The 24,623-nt window shown below is 41.8% G+C and overlaps 1 protein-coding gene across 3 annotated transcripts in view; it reads right to left on the bottom strand.

Annotated features, from left to right (window-relative positions):
* The window catches only part of TMTC1 (transmembrane O-mannosyltransferase targeting cadherins 1), a 272,140-nt gene that overhangs the window by 82,582 nt on the left and 164,935 nt on the right, over nucleotides 1-24,623 (bottom strand). For all 3 annotated transcript variants that reach the window (XM_019452365.2, XM_053894591.1, XM_053894592.1), the window contains one exon: nucleotides 14,872-14,993. In XM_019452365.2, the coding sequence (XP_019307910.2) occupies nucleotides 14,872-14,993 (122 nt within the window). The remainder of the gene's footprint in view (nucleotides 1-14,871; nucleotides 14,994-24,623) is intronic.

The raw sequence follows: 24,623 nt of genomic DNA, 5'->3' as shown, positions 1-24,623 counted from the left end.
TCCAGGGTGGGGAGGAAGTTGAGATTTTAATGAGTGGTCAAGAACGGAGCCATTGAAAAAGGGACATGTAAACAAAGTCCTGAAACACATGAGCAGTGCCCCGTGCAGACACCCACATCTCTAGTGCCAGCTGACTTCTCCCCCTGCCTTCATAAAACAGCCCCACTGAGAACTACTATTTACTGAGTACAATCTTATGTGCCAACCATGTTCTATAGATGGGTTCAGCCCATCCTCACATCCCCGTGGGTCACTCACTGTGTTTAACCATAAAGACACTGACGAGGAGAAAGGTGAACTGATTTCCTGAATTGGGTCACATGGCTCGTACATAGAGAGCAAAGATACAAACCCAGGAATTTCAGATTTCAGAACTCACACTCCATGTGCTGTCCTGCTTGTCTGGGTTCTGACCTGACTAGCTGATTCTTGTGTTCCTCACAGCTTTTTTTTTTTTTTTTTTAATGTTTATTTATTTTTCGAGAGAGAGACAGAGAGAGACAGAGAGAGAGAGAGAGAGCATGAGCAGGGGAGGGGCAGAGAGAGAGGGAGACACAGAATCCAAAGCAGGCTCCAGGCTCTGAGCTGTCAGCACAGAGCCCAATGCAGGGCTCGAACCCACGAGCTATGAGATCATGACATGAGCTGAAGTCAGACAATTTACCAACTGAGCCACCTACATGCCTCTTGTGTTTCTCATACCTTAGCACACAGCTTCATGTACTTCCCTCCTAACCACTCCATTCATAAAATTGTAATAGTTGTTATCTGTCTCCTTGTAGGAAAAAGAGCTGCCCATCTGGCAGAGCACTAGGGAAGGAAAACACTGGGATCTCCACACTGGATCTCAGAGCCAGGGCCACAAAATGGCAGAAGACAAGAACAATGAAGACAACAATAACAAAAAGTAATTAGCTAGTTTATACATTTATATGTTTATATTGAGTCCTTTCTATCTGTCAGGCACTGTGCTAAGAGCTTTGTATGGGCCTGTCCACAGGATAAGGACAGTATTGGCTTTAAATATATCATCTGATTTATGGGGCATTTAGGTGGCTCAGTCTGTTAAGCATCCCAGCTTCAGCTCAGGTCATGATTTCTTGGTTTGTTAGTTTGAGCCCCGCGTCGGGCTCTGTGCTGACAGCTCAGAGCCTGGAGCCCGCTCTGGATTCACTGTCTCCCTCTCTCTCTCTGCCCCTCCCCCAGTCGCGTTCTGTCTCTTTCTCTCAAAAATAATCATTAAAAAAACATTTTAAATATATTATCTGACTTAAAAATATAATCCTCAGTATTTTACATGTCATAGATGAGCAAACTAAAGGTAATAAGTGTTAAATAACTTGCCTGTAGCACCCACAGCTAATAACAGAGTCAGATCGGAAGACCCATGACTCTAACACGACGCTGTACTCCAGAAGTTGGCAAACTTTTTGTGTAAGGGGCAAAAGAGTAAATACTTCAGGCTTTTCTGTCCTTCCCACTCTATCTTTGTAGCAGGAAAATAGCCATCGACACTAGGTAAACGAACGGGCATGGCTGTGTTCCAATAAAATTTATTTATAAAACAGGCGGTGTGCCAGACTCCACTCAGGAGCCACAGCGTGTTGACCCCTGCTATAACCAAAGGAAGGAGAACGCCATTCCTTTCCACTCAGCACAGGCATCAGTATCAAGTAACACGGTAATTTTTTTTGGAAAGTCCTTGTGTTGACATATGGTTTAAAGAAATGGTAAGCCATATAAAATAATCTCTACTTAGGTTTGCAAATTTCTTAGAGAATATCACATTCTTAAAAACTTGAACACAATATCACAAAGATTAAGATGCTTCTCTATTATGACATTTCATCCTTCAACATCTGCTTTAATACAGATCTCAGCAGCAGGGGGTGGGGGGAATTTCTCTCTCCATTGCTAGGGGCAGGGCAAGTCCTCATTTTGAAAGCAGAAAAATCAAGCAAATGAGAAGCTACATGCTTTTGTGGCCTCCAAGGAAATGAAACCAGACTCCAGATTGCTTTGGTTAATCTGGGTAAGGGGAAATCTGGGCTCTGAACAGAGACCTCTCCACAGAGCATGAAGGAGTCAGTGCAAACCACTGACATGTGACAAAATCGTAACCCGAAGAACCAAGAGCCAAACTCTGGCTGCTGATTGGTTTAGCTCATTACTAAGATGCATTTTTTTTTTAATGCTTATTTATTTTTGAGAGAGGCAGAGTGTGAGCAGGGGAGGGGCAGAGAGAAAGGGAGACACAGAATCTGAAGCAGGCTCCAGGCTCTGAGCTGTCAGCACAGAGCCCAATGCAGGGCTTGAACTCATAAACTGTGAGATCATGACCTGAGCCAATGTCGGACTGCTTAACCAGCTGAACCAGCCAGATGCATCTCTTGACCTGAGCCAAAGTTGGAGGCTTAACCAACTGGGCCACCCAGGCGCCCCGCTAAGATGCATCTGGAGAAGCACTGCTGCTTTTGTGAATGGAATAATTATCTGATCTCTCATTCACAGGCTGAAGGTATCTCCATTTCAGTGCATATTATAACTAGAGACATGGGCATCTCTCCTTATACTTTTATGGTGCACATCCAAAGGGAACTGAATAGGAAATGCAGGTCAACAATGTTGGTCCTTTCATATTAGAAAAATGTTTAAACCTGTTATTTGAGAACTTTGTGAGAAGTTCATCATTGTGTGAATAGTACAGTTGTACTTTCATGAACCTGGCCCCGAAGCTCTCAAGCGATAAAAGAAAAACACTTCTCCTTCCTGTTCACATCAACCTGAAGAGATGACAATTTTCTATCTCTGGGGCAAGCATTTTATGATGCTTACTATAGCTTCACTTTTTGTTTAGTTTTATGGAGCAAAGAGAATCTTTTCACTGCTAAGTAGAACTGAAATTCTACCTTTTAACAAACTCAAGCCACTGAAAGTATCTATAAATAACATTAGCGATATAAGAGAGACACAATCTCACCATTTTATTACTTAAAAAACATTCCCAACTTTAGATAGTTGAAATGAAACATATCCCTGGTTAACTTCATTCTGGTCTGTTGAGTCCCCACCTGGCAAATTATGGCAGTAAGATCTTACTCTGGTCTCATGGACGGTTAAACAATAAAGCCCTGGAATGCTGAGCCCAGAACAGGTGTTTGATGCGGCAGCCGGGAAGCAGCAGGGAGCCAATGGTGCCGCCTCAGATCAGATTTAACCCGGGAAGGGGGGGCTGCCAGCTTCTGGTGAGCCAAGGTTCCCCCCCTGTTCTTTTTTTATCTCAAATATTTGATGGGTGGGAAAATTTCTCACAAGGTTGAATATATTTGGATGGGAGTTTATTCATATTCCAAGAAAATGACTCCAAAAGCATTTCTTGTACATTTCCCTCTTGTGCAGCTACTTGTCCTATGTGCTGGGCTCCTGCGGTAGGTATGAAGAGCTTCTTTCTATTGACTTCTCCACGAAACAGGTTTCTTCTGTTCTTTCCTCAGCGTATCTACGGAACACCTGAGATAATAATGCCATTGCTTTCACCTTCCAAGAACCTGATTCTCTTTTATCTTTTTGAAGATGAGATGTTCCTCTGAACCTAAGTCACCTACTAGCTCCAAATTTGTAAGACTTCCTGGGTTAAATAAGGCAGGGGTCTGGCGTCAGAAAAAGCCCTGTTTGCATTTCAGTTCTGACACTGATGTTTGATCTCAAATTATTTAAGTTCTCTGGTTATTAACAGTCTTATTTGTAAAAGAAACTAATTTCACACTGTGCACAATGCTTGGTAGACAATAAACAGCAAGTGATAACATGAACACGATGTTATAATAATAATATTGCTAGGCAATTGTTTTCTGCTAAATAGAGTATGAGGCAGGAAAGTTGTACGGTCTGCACATAATCAGGTAGAAACCAATGTCTCTCTCTGCCAGGCTCCTGTCAATGTAGTAACTTCCTGGGGCCCATAAAACACTAAAGGCTGCTGTGGAACAAAAGTGTTTTAGTGGGAACTTTAAGTCGGGAGTTCACAGCTAGGAAAAGGAATTCATTGGAGAATGAAGAGTCTGGAACTGGGTCTGAGGAGCTGGGTTCTTCTCTGACACTTGTGAGTTCTGTGGCTCCGGGAGATTGACTCAACCTTGTGAAGCCTTAGTTGTTTATTGTACAAGAGGTTAATAGTGCCTGCCTTAGACACCTTAAAATACAGCTACTTTAAAGGGTTGTTGGTTGGAGTAAATGAAATCAGGTATGTGGACATAGTCCATGAACTGAATACAATGTGTCAGTGTTTTCAAGTGTTTATGTGTTCATGTGTGTATTTAGTATGCCATATGCTATCACATCAGTAAAATGTGCTGTGCGTATCATGAAAATATGTGATGAGATCTGGAAATACAACTTGAGAAATCCAGTTTATCAACGTCCAGATAGACCCAAACTATGTAATTTACAGAACAATATAAGTCTTTTAAAAGCATTCACAGACAGGGCCTGGAAGGCTTAGTCAGTTGATCATCTGACTTGATTTCAGCTCAGGTCATGAGCCCAGGGTTGTGCCAAGTGCGGAGCTTGCTTAAGATCTTAAGATTCTCTCTCTCTCTCTCTCTCTCTCTCTCTCTCTCTCTCTCTCTCTCTCTCTCCCTCTGCCCCTCTTCCCCACTCCCACACTCTCTCTAAAGCAAAATAAAAAATAAAAATAAAATATTCAAGGAAACTCCCTTAAAATTACAAACTTCTTGTACAGTATCGTTTGGTTCAGAAAGGTTTGATTGACACATCATTTTATAGAACAATACACTTCAGAAAGTAAGATACACTTGTAGTGTGTTAAATATATGTAGCTATGTATTTCCACTAAGTGCATTCATAGTTCTGGAATTCAAAAAGCACTTAAGCAAATCCTCCCTTATACTCATTTCAAATCTTTCTCTACTCTATCTTTGTGAATTAAAGAAGAAAGAAGAAAGGGAAGAAAACACAAACTATAATCTCTCTAATGATTTAATGCACAATAAAGAAGCTTTTCTCTTCAACTTTCATATGAAATAAAGTATTAACTGTTTGAAAGTTCAGGTTGGTTATTTAAGGATAGAGTAACATTTTATTCATTTTGCATCTTGAGCATCAGGTATGACAGGAGCTGTTTCACAGGTGTGGTTGAACAATGAGGTTAAAAGTATCAGAAATTAACATGGAAACAAACATAAACTTAAAAATGAATCAACCCAAGTCAGGGGTGAAGATTTTTAAAAATTAAATTTTTAAACATTTTAATGTTTATTTTTGAGATAGAAAAAGAGAGAGAGAGAGAGAGAGAACAAGCAGGGGAGGGCCAGAGAGAGAGGGGGAGACACAGAATCTGAAGCAGGTTCCAGGCTCTGCAGCCCCTATGTGGGGCTCAAATTCACGAACCGTGAGATCATGACCTGAGCCAAAGTCAGATGCTTGACTGACTGAGCCACCCAGGCACCCCGATAAGACCCACTTTTATCATCAGGAGAACTATCCATCTACAGAGTATGGATGTTTCCCCTTGGGAACGTTCCCCCCAGGCCTGGTTTACTTCCCTCCCAGCCTGGTGCAAACAGTCACAACCAGATTTTCTATCTGGGCATGAGAGGCCTTTCAGCCAAAGCCAAAGACCTCCCCCAAGTAACTCTAAAGCTACTCCTAAAAAGTTAGAAAAACCACCTTCTCTCTACCCTCCCACAGCATGCCCATCTCTACGACCTGAATTCTATCATTTCTTCTTCCGTAACCCACCGTATTCAGCATCTTCACTTTTGAAGTGAAGGCATAATGGACAATCCATTAGTTGTTGCTGCCCCCTCCTCTATTCCGTGTGTTAACACAGAGCTGACCGCACAAGTGTATGATTTGTCATGTGTCCAGTGTTCTTTAACTCTACACAATCCTCTTTTATGAAGCATCTGTTGTGCTGGGTACCATAAGAAAACACAGACGTACAAAATGGTGGTCCCAAACCTCACGAGAGAAGAATACTCCAGGTTTCCAAAAAGAGTAGGGAGGATATTTTAAGATTACTAAAATGTGTAGAAGTCACTGGTGTAGTGGTAATCATTTGGCCATGTATAAATGTATCAAATCATGTTGTACACCTTAAACTTACACAGTATTGTATGTCAATTGTATTTCAATAAAGATGAAAGAAAAAGAAAAAAAAAGAAGTCACTGGTTTGAGATGCATTTCACTGTGCAGAATCGGAGAGAAAAGAAAAGAAATGAATTCACTTATAAGGACAAGATGGCCACACTTCAGTCAGTCCTGTGTTTCAGAACACTAACCTGTGAGGGTAGGGCTGCAGACCCAGGGGAAGAAGAAAAGAAGGAAGGAGAGACCCTTACCTATGTTGCTTTACTCTCCTTCAACTTTGCTTCCTCCAAACTCCTCGTTTGCACAGGGTAGACTGAAATAATGATTTGCAATTACCTAGCATAGCTTATGGTATTTTTCACATATATTATTCCATCTAGGCTCATCTGAATCCAAATTATACTCTCCAAATTTTACTTTCAAATTGTGGTTTCCAGACATTTGCTGTCCATCACTTAGGACTTAATAGACATAAACATTCATCTTTTATAACTAATAGGATTCTGTAATATGAAGGTCATGATTATAGTTCAGCAAGTAACTGCTCAAGATTACCCTCCTTTCCTGCCCCAGGCCACCCTGAAGATTGGCCAAGTGATCTACGGCCCACAAGCACCCAATCTGCCCTCAGCTCACTTCATTTTCACTGTGGCTCTCTCTGTTCTGTTCTGTCTGTGATCTACAATCTCCAGTTTTAGTTGGTTTTTTTTTTTTTAATGTTTTAATGTTTATTTATTTTTGAGAGAGATAGGGCACGAGCGGGGAGGGGCCGAGAGAGAGCAAGACACAGACTGAGCCACCAGGCGCCCCACACTATGTTTTAGAAGAAAGCTGAGTCTGTCCTCCTCTGCTGCTCCCCCTCCCCCCATGTCTCCCATCTTCAATGGGAGACACCTCCACTGTCATGCAGTCGGAGGCTTCTTGATGGTGTGATAGCCTACTCTGGGTTTCAAAAGTTGATTAAGGTTATCCTTCAGCATATGATGGAGTAAGGGTGGGAATATCTTCATGTCAGGTTGCTTGTCCTTTTCCTCTTGCTGTGCCAGAATACACTGTTCCGTCCAGCCCTCTGACACCTGAATTCAGAAGAGGTGTGAGACCTAGAAGCCAGGCCTTGTGCAGTGAGGCTGCTCTCGAAGGCAGTGCCCAGGTAGGAAGGGTCCTTGCACCAGGCTTGTGCAGGGCTGTGTGAAGAGCACGACCAGGAAGGAAAGAAGGAGGGGTTTACTGAGGGACTCAAGTGAATGTGTTCTAAAACTAGAGGCTGTAGGGGTGCCTGGGTGGCTCAGTTGGTTAAGCATCTGACTGCGGCTCAGGTTGTAATCTCACAGTTTGTGAGTTTGAGTCCCACATCAGGCTCTGTGCTGACAGCTCAGAGCCTGGAGCCTGCTTCGGACTCTGTGTCTCCCTCTCTCTCTGTCCCTCCCCCACTCTCTCTCTCTCTCAAAAATAAATAAACACTAAATTTTTTTTTTTTTTAATATGGTGCGGGACACAGAAGACACTGGATTTAAAAGGATTTGAATACCTCTCCAAAGTAAAAAGACCTATTTACTTCTTTACTCAAATCTTGGAGCTTCCCACTGTTTCTTCTCCAGTGGTATCACTGACCTTCACTCTTTCTTTTCAGATCATTTGCTGACATCAATTTATTGCCCCTCATTTAATAGTGCACTGCATTTCCGCTTTTCCTTTCTTTGCTCTCCTTATGAGAGAACTTTATCTTAAGACGACATGATAGAAATACACACACACACAAAATGGATTCAGAGCTAAAACTAAGTAATGATTGAGAGAGTTTGGGTAATTTAGCCAACACATATGCACACCTATACACAGGTGTTCTCAAGGAGCAGGTGCTCTTGACCTTGTAACTGAAAACTCCTTCTCAACCTAATGTTTAGGTTTTTGGCAGAGTGGCTCTTTGCCAAGCCCAGGGTGCTTTTCCCATCTCTCCAATGCATAATACAATGGGAATTTCAAACAAAAATCAAGCTAAAAAGCGAATATCTGGCTTTGCCTGGTTCCTGGGTTTTCTACTATTTTTGTGACTTGGCCCCATCAAAATCTAGTTACTTATGTCCTCTTAAGTGACTCAGTCTTGTCACATTCCTATCAGCCATGGCCTCAAAGGGGCTCAACTTGCTCTACAAGGTATCAGTTACTTTGGGAGCAATCTTACTGGTGCTTCAAGCCCCTGTTAAGATTCTACTAGGCTTCAACCCAATTGAGCCGCTTTCCGTGACATCATGTGGATGGGCAAACTTTTGACCCATTCTCATGGACTGCAACCTCTCTTAATAAGCTGCCTGTACAACTGCTTCTTGGAAAAGGAGGTCTGGCATTGCTCTTATTGCCATGGCCCCATTTCCTCCTGACATAAGTTCCTTCTTGATGCTTTCCCCACGAACTTCTAAGCATCAGCTATTCCTGCTGCTTATAAGGACACCCCATTATCTCAGAGTAGGGGCTCCATACCTGTGCTTCCCGACCACTTCCTGGTACCCACCTCCTGGCCCTGCAAAGTGCCTGTCCCCATGGCAAATATACTGCCTTCTTTTCTCCTTCCCCCCCAGGGGACCCATTGCCCTTTCCCTACGAGGCCCAGCCTGTTGAAAAAGAGCAGACAGAAGTGATCACATTCCAATGCTTGACAACAATCTTTGTTTAAAATCTTAAGCAGTTGGGGCACCTGGGTGGCTCAGTTGGTTAAGCGGCCGACTTCGGCTCAGGTCATGATCTCACGGTCCGTGGGTTCGAGCCCCGTGTCGGGCTCTGTGCTGACAGCTCAGAGCCTGGAGCCTGTTTCAGATTTTGTGTCTCCCTCTCTCTGACCCTCCCCTGTCATGCTCTGTCTCTCTCTGTCTCAAAAATAAATAAACGTTAAAAAAAATATTTTAAATCTTAAGCAGAAAAAAAAAATTGATACTCTCCACAAGATTATTCTCAATCACAAAACGTTTGAACTTGGGAGCTGAAAGAGACCTTCAAGATCACGTAGCCTAGTAGTTACTGGAGTTTTAGGTTTCCCAAACCTGCAAAATTTCTAAGAAAGGGGAGTTGGGTGCAACCCCTGCTGCTCTTATCATCTTGTCATAGGAGAATATTTTAATGCCAAAAATATAAGAAAGATGTAATTCCATAATTTAAAAACTGCATGGATTTAACTTTATGAAACATTTATTACATTGTCTTTCTCTCTCTCCTCACCCCCTAATTTGGCCACAGACCTGAGAAAACTCTGTCACAGAGATCTAAGCAACACTCGGGGACCACTGAGCAAGGCCAACCCTCTGGTTTTACTGGTAGGAAAATGGGCAACCCAGGGCTGCCAGGTAGTAGGGGACAGATGGGGCTATGCTGATTCCCAGTTCAGTCTTCTTCCTACTGGATTTGCCAAAGTAAGCTTGGGTTGATATCAAATGACGGCTCTGCTGATTTTAATATTTGGCGAAACTTTGATTCAGTCTCAAATAATCATCATTCTCCTCCAGGAAGTTTGAAGAAGCCTATGCACATATGGCTTATCAGAAGGGGTTCCCAATATCAGATAACGGAAGTAGTACGACTTCCCGGGTATGGTTCCTCATTTTGCATTCTGAGAAAGGAATACTGCAGTATTGCTTTAATAGCTACCTGTGTAAAATTAGAAATTCCATTTCAAATTGACAGGTATGATTTGAAGGTATTTCTCAAAATCCAAAATGAATGGGAGTCATCATTTTTCCAATAGTCTGTGTCTGATGTGTCCAAAAGCTTAGGGATTATACAACAGAAATGGCATCTTTCTAAGAGTAGGGTAATTTTTTATTTTTCTTTCTTTCTTTTTTTTTTTTTAATTTTTTCAATGTTTTTTTATTTATTTTTGAGACAGAGAGAGACAGAGCAGGAGCAGGGGAGGGGCAGAGAGAGGGGGAGACACAGAATCCAAAGTGGGCTCTAGGCTCTGAGCTGTCTGCACAGAGCCCGACATGGGGCTCGAACTCACGGAGTGTGAGATCATGACCTAAGCTGAGGTCGGATGCTCAACCGACTGAGCCACCCAGGCGCCCCTATTTTTCTTTCTTTCTTCCAACACATGTTATCTAACTTCTCCTTCTGTGGTCTCAATTCTCATTTTTTTAAATAATGTATTTTATTTTATATTATTTTATTTCATTTCATTTTATAAACTAGAGAAAGAGAGGGAGAGGGAGAGAAAAATTTAAGCAGGCTCCATGCCCAGTGCGGAGCCAACACAGGTCTTGATCTCACGACCATGAGATCATAAACTGAGCCAAAATTAAGAGTCAGATTCTTAACCAACTGAGCCACCCAGGTTCCCCCACAATTATTCTTGATCAATGCTATCCACAATATTGTTTCTACCTTCACTTATTCCCATCCATTTCTTCTCTCCACTCATTCATGTTTTCTTAAAGTAGCTTAGAAATTTGCTCTTTGGTGCTAAAGTGAATAAATCACCCTGAATCTGGCATATAAATGGATATCTGATCACTTCCTGTGACTTCATTTGAGAGCTCTCAACAACTATTTCTGCTTCATTGATTCAAAGAAATTTTAGTCCTTTGAAGCATTCTATTGTGGTTTTTATAAAATACAAAAAAGTAGCCATAAAATTATATCCCTCTCTGGAGATAAGAATAAGAGATCAAAAGTTCTGTTAGAAAAGTGATTTAAGCACCAAACTCTCCTGCCTGTTCAAAAAGGAAATCCACAAAATAGGCACATATCACCAGAAGAAAAGATTATTCCAATTTCTTTTGGTGGTGAAACTCTGACCCTAAAGCCATGCAATGACAGATGGATAGCCTATTTCTGTCCCTTTTATCCATAGATTTCAAAGTGCAAGTGAGAGGAAGGTGATATTTTGGGTCTTTTCTAAGTTAGGTTGGAGGGAGGACAGAAGCCTGAAGATTCAAGTGGCTTGTTCATTGTTAGGCATAATGGCAGAGATAAAAGACCACTTGGTCTGACTCATTCTGGGCCATCTTATAAAACAGCCTAATCAGCTCCTGGGATGGATGGGACTCACCCAGGCTTCAGTGAGGGTGTACATGACTTCTGTGGTTTCATGGATGGGATCTAAGGCCAGGATTTAGCTCCAAATAACTTGAAATAAACACTTAATGAGTAGGAAGTTCAACTTCCTCAGAAGAATTACCAATTCAGCTTTTTACTTTATTGTCCTATTGCTTGCTAAAGTTTTTGGGACAACACAGATTTCTGCATAAAGATGACTGTGTGTATTATGAAACTGCCACCGAGGACACTGTGCATATGCTTTCTTCAAAGACCTTGGAGACTTAATGCTGTGGAAATTGGCTGTTTCTTGTCAAGGACAATAATGCAAGGAAAGTCACACAGAGAAGACTCCTGTGTGTATAAAAGGCTTGGGAAATGTTCTTCACCATTGCCAAAGCCAATGTGTAAGCATAATAAATGCAACAGGCAACATCCAGTGTTCTGACACTTTCCCAGGGATGCCTGAAGCATGTGCAAAATTTTCTGTGGCCCCAAGGCAACTTTCAGCAGCTCTAATGACTACACCACAGCCAGTTTATAATACTGACAGTTTTGTATGAAAATGGGGGACTTTCTCTGGAAAAGATTTTACCCAGCAGAGACCAGTGGCCCCATCTCAGTGGAGAATAGTAAATAGTTGGGCAAAGACCTGCTGAAACCCTTGGAAAATGATGACTTAATGTCAATACTGCAATGCATAGATGCAGGCACTTGGGGAGAAAAGACAAAGACAGTCATCTTTTAAATGAAGACCAGCTTATTGACACTGATTTTGGAGGACCCAGCACCAAGTATGCAAAATGCAGCAAAATCCAGGTTGTTTCTGAGAGGCGGGCACTTGTTCTTGGAAATACTGAGGTCTTCTTCATATTCAGAACTTTCATTTTAATCCAAATGAGCTTAGTCCTAGCTGGAAAAGGGCAGGGACACTACTTTATTTTAAAGAAAAGAAGTAAACTCAGAGTAAGGTCTATTGAAGATATGGCAACCCAAGAAAAGCCAGAGCAGGCATGATTCTGCGGGCGTTAGGGAGACATGCCTACCTTGGTGAGAGGAACCCCTTATTTAAGTAGGACACCCCACAAACGGTTGATAACAATACTATGGGCTTCCATAATGTTTATAAGAAAGATCTCTTCCAGAAAAATGACATTTTAACTTTTCGTTTAAAATTCCTGGCCTTGGGGCACCTGGGTGGCTCAGTCGGTTAAGTGTCCGACTCTTGGTTTCAGCTCAGGTCATGATCTCCTGGTTTGTGAGATCAAGCCCACATCCAGCTCTGCGCTTATGGTGCAGAGCCTGTTTGGGATTCTCTATCTCTCTCTGCTCCTCCCCTGCTAGTGTGCTCTCTCTCTCTCCCTCTCTCTCTCTCTCTCTCTCAAAATAAATAAACATTTAAAAAAATAAAATAAGAAAATAAACTCTTGTACTTTATTCCCTCAAAAATTGTTCTCTCATCTCTAGATTAGACAAGTTTACTGCACATGCAATTCTTTGTCACCCAGACTCACAGATTCCTGAGGATTTATAACACAGGACTCTTAAAGTACAAGTCCTAATTACCAAATGGAGTTGAGCTGAAAGTACATTACTGTGTTCAGAATTTCTCCTTCTTTTCACTTAGAAAGAATACTGATATGTTACTAGCAGAGAAGCAATATAGTTCAGAGGTGAGAGGATCCCTGACTTCAGTGGGGAGCTATGAACCACTACACAAACAGTGTGAATTCACTGACAAAGTGGAAGATGTTTAGCACAGTGACTGACACAAAATAGACGTTCAACAGAAGTTTTGATACAATTCATGTTCATTACTGTTTATCCGAAGTTAAACCCTTTGAGGGCAGAAACTGAAATTCAGTTATTTTTGTAGCCTCAGATTCCAGTACAGCCTGCAAATGTGTTCCGTGAATGCCTGTTAAGTGAAGAATGAACATAGATTCCACTTGGAATCCTCAGGACTACAGAGAAAAGCTGACTGAAGCCAGTTTCAGCTGGTCTAAGCAAAAACATATAGAACAGATACCGATGTCCCCTTTGCCCTTCACATCCCCTATTACTGGCAAGGCTTTATAAGCCTGTTATCTTAAAGCAACATAGAATACAAAGAATTTGTTGTATTTTTGTCCTAACGAACAGTATTTTTCAAGAAATCATTTCCTTCCCAAATTGTATTAAAGACACATAAAGAAAATTAAGGACTGCCCTCTCTCCTTGACCAAGTCAAAACAAGAAGTTGCAAAGACTTTGAGAAACTGTTAGGCACTTGGTTTGGGAGTAATCAAACGTTATGAAATTAATTTCTAATTATACATATTTTTAAACTTCTAACTCAATGTCAATTAATGAAACTAAATTTTATTGATATTTAAATTATTTTTAAAATAAAATGTAAAGTTAATTAAAATTCCTAATTCAATACCAATAAATAAAATAATGATTTCCTTATAAAATTTTGGTTTAGGATACTGCCTTTTACAAAAGTTCATTCTTATATAACATTCACGATACTACTTAATTTTAGGAAGTTTATTAAAATCCCTATTTTAAAAATGAGACAGGATGCCTGGGTGGCTCAGTCAGCTGAGCGTGGGACTCTAGATTTTGGCTCAGGCTGTGATCTCAAGGCCCTGTATATGGCTCCATATACAGGAGCCTGCCTGGGATGCTCTCTCCTACTCTGCCCCTCTCCTGGGCTCTCTCTCTCTCTCTCTCTCTCTAAAAAAAAAAATAAATAAAGATATAAAAATAAAAATGAGAAAGCCTGGGTTCAAAAAAGCTTCATATCGGGGCGCCTGGATGGCTTGGTCGGTTAAGCGTCCGACTTCGGCTCAGGTCATGATCTCACGGTCCGTGAGTTCGAGCCCCGCGTCGGGCTCTGTGCTGACAGCTCAGAGCCTGGAGCCTGTTTCAGATTCTGTGTCTCCCTCTCTCTCTGCCCCTCCCCTGCTCACATGCTGTCTCTCTCTCTCGGACTGCCCCTCCCCTGTTCATGCTCTCTCTCTGTTTCAAAAATAAATAAACGTTAAAAAAAATTAAAAAAAAAAAAAAAAAAAAAAAGCTTCATATCTTGCTCAACGTTACACAATGGATAAATGGCAGAACCATTTAGGGGACATTTCCAGACATCTGAAAAGAGATGTGGCCTTGAAACACTGACATTTGAATAAGACAAGAGAACAGACAAGCTGCAGCACAGTTGAAACATTCAGAGATAAGTGGCATTATGTAATCACACATGGCTGAATACCCTTTATAATTTTTAACCATTTTTTTCTCAAGGACAAGTTTTCTTGAGATTGTTCCTATTTTTAAAATAAAAGAACAAAGAGAGACAGAGAGAAAGAAGGAAAAAGATAGAAGTTAATTACAATCATGCTACTTAACATAGTTAATAACTTTATGCAAATCAAATATTTCTAGAAAATTACTACAATTACATTTAATGAAACATAGATATTGTGGTAAGTGCTGCTAAAATCCTGAATATACTCAATACTTCATATTACCCAGCCAGCTTCCAACTGGAGGTAAGACATTGTAAACTAGGGTGTACACGTGTGAACTTGATCTCCCCCAAACTTCTCTGTGGCTGTTGTTAAAGCTGAGCTAATAAACACCTCCGCTCCACAAGGACCTAATTGTTACATGCGCAAAGGACCGTCCCTCTGGAACTATCCGTGTTGGAGACAGAGGGCAGGTCTCGCAAAGAGGAAATCACGAGCAATAATTACCTAGGCATGTAAAGGACTCTCTCGGCCACCACAAAACCCACCCTGAAGAAGAGATTGCTGGCTGGAATGAACGGGAAAACCAGGAACAACAAGCCCACTAAAACTTCCTTGTGCTCCAGTCTCTGAAACACACAACAGTGAAGGACAAATTAATTTTTAAAAAATTTCACTCCAGTCTGCATTTAACCATCTCTTTCATTCTCAAGTTCTCATTGAAGGCATGAATACATTAGGCAATGTAAACCTTTTGATCAGTGTGCTGAATTCGTCAGAGAAAGCCCTCAGGCTAAAACCTCTGATACGTCGCACGTTTGCCACCCAGAAACATCGGATAATTGCACAACACGATCAGTGACCATCACTCCTTGCTCTGTGCCTGCCCTACAGCAACCCTACTTCTTGGTTCTGGACCCTTTCAGAATTTCTGTCCCCCCCAGGCAACTGGTTTCCAGAGAGTAAAGCAGCTTTACTTTAGGACATTACTGTCCTCTCAGAAGTAGAATGCATTAAAAAAAAAATAGAAAAAACACAAAACACAAAACACAAAACCTAAACACAGAGCTCACCAGGAGCTTAACATAAATGAAATTAAATGCAAATATGGTAAAATTCAGGGAACCAATGAGAGATCATTAGAGCTGAGGAATTTTTAACTCAATTTAGCCAGTATTTATTCCATGAAATTTTCTGGTATCAAAAATCATTACAGTAATTCATTATATTGACAAAGCACCTTTCTCTAATATTATATATATTTATTGTGTATATTAACTTGTAAAGACTTTCCTGTCACTTTTAGTTAACAGAAAAAAAAAATATGTGTTACTAATAATTTGTTGTAATGGACACTGTAAAAATTAGTTTGTATTCCATGAATATATGGTATGGACACATTTGAAGGAGGTCTATTTAAAACAAAACTTAGTATATGGATGAAATTATATTTTCTTTTTTAAAGAGCTTAAGAAAACCAAATAGAACTCTGCATACTATAGTCACAAACATTTCACAGTCTATTATTTTAATAACTGTAAAATACTAAATAAAAGAATTTTAAAACTATAAATAAAACCGCCTAGCAGAAACTACCAATGCTTTAAGTGTACAAAGATTTTTAACATCTTGAGAGATTTGTCACCTGGATTTTATTAAGAACTTTGTTTTGCTGACTATAACATATAGAGTAATAAAATTTTAGAGAGCAATTCCATACGAATAAATGTGATCTGGACGATTTCTCTTAAATAATTAACAGTTCTATAAGTTCCAATCTCATTTTTTAACCTAGCGGAACCCTCTTCTTTAGAATTAAAAGATGAAAGGGAAAAAAAGGCTCTCGTAACAAGCCTTCAACTGAAATGGATGCAACAGGATGTTATATTTTCTCGGAACATCTAAAATTGAGGGAAAAAATAGGTGAGGAAAGTAGCAAGTTCATTATATTGAAAAGCTGCAACCTATTTTTTTAGTTTAGATTACACTTTGAGTTTACAAAGTACATTTCATCTCAAGAACTTAAAGTTTACATAATTTAAAAAAGAACCAACATAAGAATCCTGTGACATCAAAAGCACGTATTTCTTGCTAAAATTGAAAATGAATCCCAGAGAATGAGTGTCTTGTCCAGTGCCCTTCATGAACTCCCCGCAAATTACTGAGTACAGAACTGGTGTTCTATTTTTATAGATGCACTTTTATTTTTTAGCTATAGTTGAATACTTCTTTCAAACCTGTCAAAAGCTGAAATTTTTTACAAAAGAATTCACATATTGTCCCACAGAAATTTCCAGAGAATTTAGTATGCTCTATTTATTAATCCTATAGAATTATGAAGAAAAGAGTATAAACAGAACTCCAACCAGGCCATCATCCATGTCCCTGGATAGTGTTACAGCCAATAAGTCACCTCCCTGCCCCTCTTCAAGGTTATCAGAAAACAGTCCCCCTGGGATAACCTTGAGGGAGGCATCACTTCCACATCCCCGGTGTCACACCTTCTTGCCTGAGCAAAGGCTGCCCTCCTCACTGTGGTGGGCATGCTTGTGCCCCTTACTCACAGAATTCCCAGGGCTTCGGGAGCGCCAAGGTTGGGAGGAGACAGGTGTCAGGATACGGCAGACACCCAACTCTTACCCCCCCCCCACTCTTCTCCCAGCCCTGCAGGGGGGCAGGACCACCTTCCCCACCACACTCCCCACCCCCTGCAGAGCTCTGGACTCCTGGGCACAGGGAGATGAGAGGGGAGAGTGGAGGAGTCCCTAGCCTCCTCTGGAAGACTGACTTGCACACTGAAAACCCACAACCCCATGTATTCGTTGTTCCCCCACCAGGCTCTTCAGGCCCCAAGTGCATCTTTATTTCCTTCATGGCCATCATCCCAGCTGTAATTACACATTTATCTCTGTGTTTACTGTCTTTAATGTCTGTCTTCCCCAGCAGACTGTGAGCCATGAGGGCAGGGAGCTGGTCGGCTGTGTTCACTGGTGCACGACCTGTGCTTAGCTCAGTGCCTGGCACTTAATGGGTGCTTAGAAATATTTGCTGAATAAATCAGCGAATGGATAAACATACTGGACAAGAGAGAAACTGGATGCGAGAAGGGGAGAGGGTAGACAGAGCATCTTGATGAGGTGATGATCTGAATTTAAAAAAGGAATGCATGCTTACGAGGCAGACAAATGTGGTTGTGGCTGGGATGGGAGGGCAGGTCACAGGTGGGCACACTCCAGGGAGAAGATGTAGCATGTACAAAACAAGGAAAAGACTAGACATGTTGGTGGGTGACAGAAAGACAAGCAATTAAGTCCATGTCCAGGAGCTGATGTCTAGATTCAAGTTGTGGCCCTGCCACCAACACACCATGAGTCACCCTGAGCAGGGTGTCAGCCCTTTCACCCCGAGACTGTAAAATGAGACACGTGAGGCTTATGGCTCAGTGGGCTGGATCATCCGGAATATCCCTTAGTGAACGGAACCCCACATCATCGGAGGTGTGAGTTGTGAGCTCAGAGGCCACGGCTCCATACTGCTGGTAGGGGGGGCTGGTCCTACAGGGGGCTTTTCTGTTTTCAAAACATTCAGTTGAAGACAGCACCCAACCTCAATAAAGTTTTATTATTTTATTTTGTCTTGAGAAAAATAATATTCACGAAAAACTCTTTATTCTCAAATTAAATTGACCATAATGCCCTTTGTCTTTAAGCCTCTTTGGCATTCAGACAAGAGAGAGAGAAAATATTCAGAAACGTATTTCTTTAAACTGCAAGTCAATCAACCAAGCAGAAAGTTGTAAAGTGGGGGGAAAATGTCATGGACGTGGCTGAATTTCCTAGAATGAAAAAGACTGGGAGGGAATCCAATTTTGTATCTTGTGGATTACAGATGTGACAAAATTGGCTAAATAATTTAAAGCTTGTTTTAGCCTAATAGATTCAGATGAAACTCAAACAAAATATGAGTGGGGGGGGGGGGGGAGAGGAACTCTGTGGCACTTTCCAAAGTACACAAAGTGCATTCCACTTCTAAAATAGAGGCAAATGGAAATTTACTTATTCAAATTACAGTAGGGCATGAAAAGACAGGATTAAAAGGGCTAATAATATGGCCATTGATAATACACATTATTTGTCCAATTAACTGTCCAACTTCAGAGAAATTTATTTCTTTTTTTTAAAATTAAAAAAAATTTTTTTAACGTTTATTTATTTTAGAGACAGAGCATGAACAGGGGAGGGGCAGAGAGAGAGGGAGACACAGAATCTGAAACAGGCTCCAGGCTCTGAGCTGTCAGCACAGAGCCCGACGCAGGGCTCAAACTCACGGACCGTGAGATCATGACCTGAGCCGAAGTCGGACGCTTAACCGACCAAGCCACCCAGGCGCCCCAGAAATTTATTTCTTTGAGCTTTAATTTGATGATCAGTAAAACAACAGAAAGCATATTGATACTCATGGCATCTGGAGGAAGAATGTATGATAGATTCAGTATGACAGACGTTAGCTCTGATTCTTTTCTGCCTTGGGACAATGTGGAGAAGCATGCCCCTGAGCTGCACAGAGATGACGACCTTGCAACACCTCTCTTAGGGTGCTCAGAGAATTGACTGACTGCCATCTGCACAGCCACATATCTGACCAAGCAGCTAAGGCAAGAGCCGTGGTTTTCTCAGGACCGTAATTGACCTCAGAGGAAATGTCGCTCTAGAATCCAAGTGTAGCCTAGCCTGGCAGCTTCTTGTTTATCTCTTCCCCTTCTCACTCTCAGTTCAGTTCTCAAAGCATATGTCACAGGTAAGGACACACACGCACCTGTGCACTGTGGCCAGCAGGGTGTGGGTGAGCGTTCAGGAGAAGACCCCTTTGTGCCCCATTCAAAACAGACATCTACTGCAGGCTGTCCCCTTCCAGGGAGGCAGAGAACGGGCCTCATTATGGTAATTTTTTTAAAAAGATTTTTCAAGTTTAATTTTTTATTTTGTTAATGTTAATTTTGAGAGAGAGAGAGCACATGCACGCATGCAAGCAGGGGAGGGGCAGAAGAGAGGGAGGAGAATCCCAAGCAGTTCTGCACTGTTAGCATAGAGCCCCAATGGGGCTGGAACTCACAAACTGCGAGATCATGACCTGAGCCGAGATCAAGAGTCAGACGCTTGACTGAGCCACTGAGGCGCCCCCATTTTTTTAAGTAATCTCTACACCCAACGTGGGGCTCAAACTTAAAACCCCAAAATCAAGAGTCGCATCCTCTACCAACTGAAGCAGCCAGGTGCCCCTTCATTATAGTAATTATTATCATCATCATCATCATCATTATCATATTTTCTCCCACCTCTACAGTTTACAGAAAAATGCTACAGTGCTTTTAGGGTGAGAGCATGTTCTCCTAGTTCTACGTGTAGCACAGTTATATTTCAGTCCTAAAGATGTATTTGGCAGCTCTGAGCTCTAGCTGTCTGCATCTAATTTATCAATCTTCAGGGAAGCTGATGACAGTCAAGCTCCCCTCTTCGGCCCCAGGAGTAAGGCATTTGCCAAGCTGACAACCGAGATGGCTGAATACTTATGAGGCCCTCCTTTTTCCTTCTGCTTATGGGTCTGCTTCTTCCATTAGGCTACGAATTCCTTGACGACGGTCACCATCTCATTTAAATCTGTTACCTAGATACCTGGCACACACATAACTGGCATTCAACAAGTATATATTGTGATAGTAAAGATCAGCGATGAAAGCTGGATACACATCGTCGGGGTTCTTGAGCACACCGACGGCCATTTCGGGGACTGCCCACTAAGGAAATCTTTTACTTTTGGTAACGCTCTGAAACACAGTTTTTGCAACATTAATTTGGGGTGAAAAGTCCTCAGACTTTGAGCATCCAAGAGCATCTTGTAAGGGTCTGGCCATACTGACCAACAATACTGAGGTGTTTTAATCAAAATACACACACACCTTGGGGTGCTGGATGACTTAGTCGATTAAGTGTCGGACTTCGGCTCAGGTCATGATCTCATGGTTCGTGGGTTCAAACCCTGTGTCGGGCTCTGTGCTGACAGCTCAGAGTCTGAAGAAGCCTGTCTCGGATTCTGTGTCTCCCTCTCTCTCTCTGCCCTCCCCTGCTCGCGTTCTGTCTCTCTCTCTCAAATATAAATAAACATTAAAAAAATATATATGCACACCTTCAGCACTGCTCTGATTCCGTTCACTGCTACTTATTACTACTCTGTCTTGCCTGGTCATATGACTTGTGTGCTCCAGAAAAGTAACATCTTTCACTTTACGGACATTCAATTTTAATTTTTAAAATACCTTAGCTTATTAAAATATCCAATAATATTACTATCACTGTCATTGTGAAAGTTCTTTTTAATTGAAGAAGACAAGTTATTTAATCCATTAGAGTCCCCTATTGTTTTATGTGGCCCTGTAGTACTGCCTCATATCTTGTGAGGGGCTTGTCCTAAATTCCCAGTTACGGAGCTGGGCACTGATTTAGGCTCATCATCCGGCCAAGTGACTTCCTAACTGCAACCCTACAGCAACCAATCCGAATTTGTTCAAGTTTAATGTTTATTTTTAGTTTTGATAGAGAGAGTACAAGTGAGGGAAGGGCGGAGAGAGAGGGAGACAGAGGTTCCGAAGCAGGCTCCAGGCTCCGCACTGACATCAGAGAGCGCGATGCGGGGCTGGAAGCCACCAACTGTGAGATCATGACCTGAGCTGAAGTCAGACGCTTAACTGACTGAGCCACTACTCAGGAGCCCCCAAATTTGTGCAAGTTTAAATAATGATTTAACCTTATAACAACTCTGTGGAGGTTTCACTACCCCTGTTGTAAACCGTTATATATATGTCTTAGACCTTTGGTCCCTTCACTAATAGCTATAACCATAATCAGCACAAATGCCAGAGTTCCTACATGATTTCTGTGAGAAATATTTCTCAAGGTTGCACACAACTTCAGATCTTCTTCCTGAAAAACTTGTGAACCTGGGCTCCCCCTGTGCGGCTTTTGTACATTGCAACAATTCTTTTGTGGCCCAACACTTCTGCTGTCCACAGGAAATGGATTGGTGAGTCTCCACTTGAGCAAATCGGAGGCTTAGGTTTATTTAAAACATCAGGGACTTTAAATCTACAAAAGCCCTTAGACACTCTCAAGGATGGTGATAATACAGACTGCATCAAATGAATATAGAACTGGTCCCAAAACACTAACCCAGAAGCCACAAAGGATGATTTCGAGACCAGAATGGGAAGTGTCAAGTGAGAAGAAGAAAGACAGAGCTTGGCTTTTTGGGGCAAGAGGATTCTGTCTGAGCTCTGCACAATCGTACCTTGAACTTATTCTGCCTGAGTCGTCCTCAAGTCTACCTGATGTTCAGTCTTGTCTGTGTTTGCCTTTGAGTTTTACAGCCCCTCCCTCCTCCACCTCTGTCTGGCAGTGGCTCAGTTCACCCATCTTCAGGCACAGCTCCTGCCTGGGGTTCCTCTCTGTGGTTACAGTTCTTACCCCTTTGCCTCCTGGCGGCAGTCTTCTCTTTTGCCTCTTTAGGCCATCTAGTAGGTGTCACTTTGCATGTTGGTCCGTTTATCACTACAAACGGACCCTTTGTAAACTCTTCAATCAGCCCGTTAGCCTTGCCATGTACTTCCTGCCGGGATACTGACTGACAGATCGGCTCAGAGTGGAGGCTGCAGGGATGGAAGCAGAGCTGTGGATGCCAAAGAAGGATCAGAACTCTGGCTTTTGTGAGCTGACAGGAGCCACCTCCAGCCCACTCTTGACTTGGTCCCATCCTTACATTGTTATATTTCCATTACGTTCCAGCCTGTGGCTAAACCACTGACATTATGGAAGATTTTAAATGTTGTATAAAAACAGGAAAGACAAATACCAACCCGAGAGAGCTTTTTATCTGGCAAATGGGATTGAGATCAATCTCTCAACAGTTGAAGAGGAACTTTAGAATTTTTACTGCTATTGCGATATCCAATACAACAGACCGCTTGTTATACCTCAGATGAGACCTAGAATCTAAACTCCATAAGAACAATGCAGAAGGCAAGAGGAATCTTGGGGCAGTCTTAAAGGTAGGGAGAGTAAGGAATATTGAAAGCTGATTCTCAGAGCTTCAGTCACAGTGGCCAAATCCCTAGGATTATATCTTCAACTGGGACCCTGAGTTAGATCTAAAGACCACAATGCTGCACTGTGAGAGGTTGAAGGACAGTCCTCCCATGACTTGAACACCCCTCACACCTCACATGTAGGCATGGAAAACACCACTTGTGATGTTTCTCTCCTAGTCTGAGATCAACGGGATAAGCTGAGCTGGGACAGAAAATGGCGTAGATTCAGGATCTCAATGGCATACCTGCCAACCCACACTCTCGCTGGCTCGAGCTGGGGATGTCATTTCCTCACTTCCATGTGCTCTAAAATGTACTCATAAATGCACAGGGAGAAAAATTGTTAAAGGGGAAATGAATGAAGAAATTATACCCCCTCAGAGACAAAAGCAGATCTGTATACTCCGTGTCTTCTCTGAGCCAATTTAAACACTGAGTCTCCCCACGCCAAGCTTTCCTTCACTAAGAAGCTCTGCCAGATGCACTAATGACCAGAGCCGAAGGCAGATTAAAATCAGAGCATTCATAAACGGACATTTTCGATTTCTGGTCTTTGGTTCTGAACTTCGTTTTTCTGCGCCATTTTTGGTCTGATTTGTTTTTAATCAACAGTCCTAACCTCCTTGCCAACACTAGTTCCTGAGATTGAAATTCCTTATCTCACAAGAGCACACAAGCACGTTTCAAAGTTAAATCAGGTGGAAGGGTGAAACTCTCAGATTACCTTACTCTAATTGAGGATAAACTAATTCATAACATTATGGGAAATGGATGGTACGTTCTGCATACATGTGTTTTAAATGTTTAAAGGAAAGTAAAAGCAAAAATCTTTTCAAAGGCACTTTAGAAGAGGCACGATCGGTAAATATCGGTCTAGTGCAAAAAAACTGCCATCCACTTCATCACGCATTACTAAGGAGTTAAAAAGGAATTAAGTAAATTAGAAAATGTTGCTCAGGAAAGCTTTCCCTGATTAGAATGAAAATTTACAAGAATTTTTGGAGACATGGGAGAAGTCACAGAAAGGAACTTTCTTCATCTCTATCTGTGGTTCTGAACAGAAATGGAAAAGGCACTAGAAAGCCACAGTGGAGGGATGAAAGGTCACACCGAGAAATGATGGTCTGTGTGCTATCATCCATGGGGAGACATGTGGCAGCGGCATGAGAAGGCACCTGTAAGTTGCAAATGGTAGAGGATATGGGGAAAACAAGTACCTCTCAAGCACAAACCATATGCCAGACCTTTGGCTGAAATTTCCCCACTGAAATTGCATGATCATATTGAACACAGGTAATTAACCCCAGTTTTGTAGATAAGGAAATTGAGGCACAGAGGCCTTAAGACAGATCTAAGGTGATACAATTAGTGAGAAACAAGGTTTCAAACTGAGGTCTGGGTCACTCTAAAGCCTGTTCTCTCCCAGAGTCCAACTGGTTTTTGGAATCCAAAGTGTGTGTTGGGGGTGTGGGGGGATTTTAGCCTTTCACTGCCTTCTGGTTTTGCAGCAGAAATACACTGACAGCAGATGAGACCCTGCAATTTGGAGGTGACCAAGTAAGGCACTGCTAGGGTAGTCTAAAAAATCATACCCCGAGGCCTGCAACAGAAGGCACCACTATTCACTTTGCCAGATCAATGCAGATGCCAGTGTTCTACAATCTCCAGGAATGCAGCAGGATGTGTGGACAGAATACGTGTTCCCTGTCAAGTCTTAGGCTGGAATGAATGGTTTCAAGCGGTCCGTCTACTCGTTCTGCCAGCCAGCCTCTGGAAGAAAGGACATACCCATGTCTACCGGCTGCAACAGAATAAGACATAATTTATTTGACTGATCTTGGTTACTGAATTATAAGTCAAATTTATACTTGAGAAGTCTTGAGGAGGAAATAATGGTTTATTTTGACATAAGAAATCAAATAATGTAATGAAACTGCCCTCTTTAGTAAGGAAAATAAGAGAACATTCATATTCTAGTGACCACAGAGGCACAATGAATAAACTAAGTGGGCAGCTAAGTGGGACAAGCCTTCTAAATTTTAAATCTATACATGCTCTGTAACTTGTTACTGCTCTAAACTTCCATTTTTAATATTCAACCATTTATCTGTGAACTGTTTAT

The sequence above is a fragment of the Panthera pardus genome, unplaced genomic scaffold, assembly GCF_024362965.1.
Source record: "Panthera pardus isolate Hobbes unplaced genomic scaffold, ASM2436296v1 HiC_scaffold_6, whole genome shotgun sequence".
Taxonomy (NCBI): Eukaryota; Metazoa; Chordata; class Mammalia; order Carnivora; family Felidae; genus Panthera; species Panthera pardus.
The sequence above is the reverse complement of the archived record's forward strand: the minus strand, read 5'-3'. Positions and strand labels throughout refer to the sequence as shown.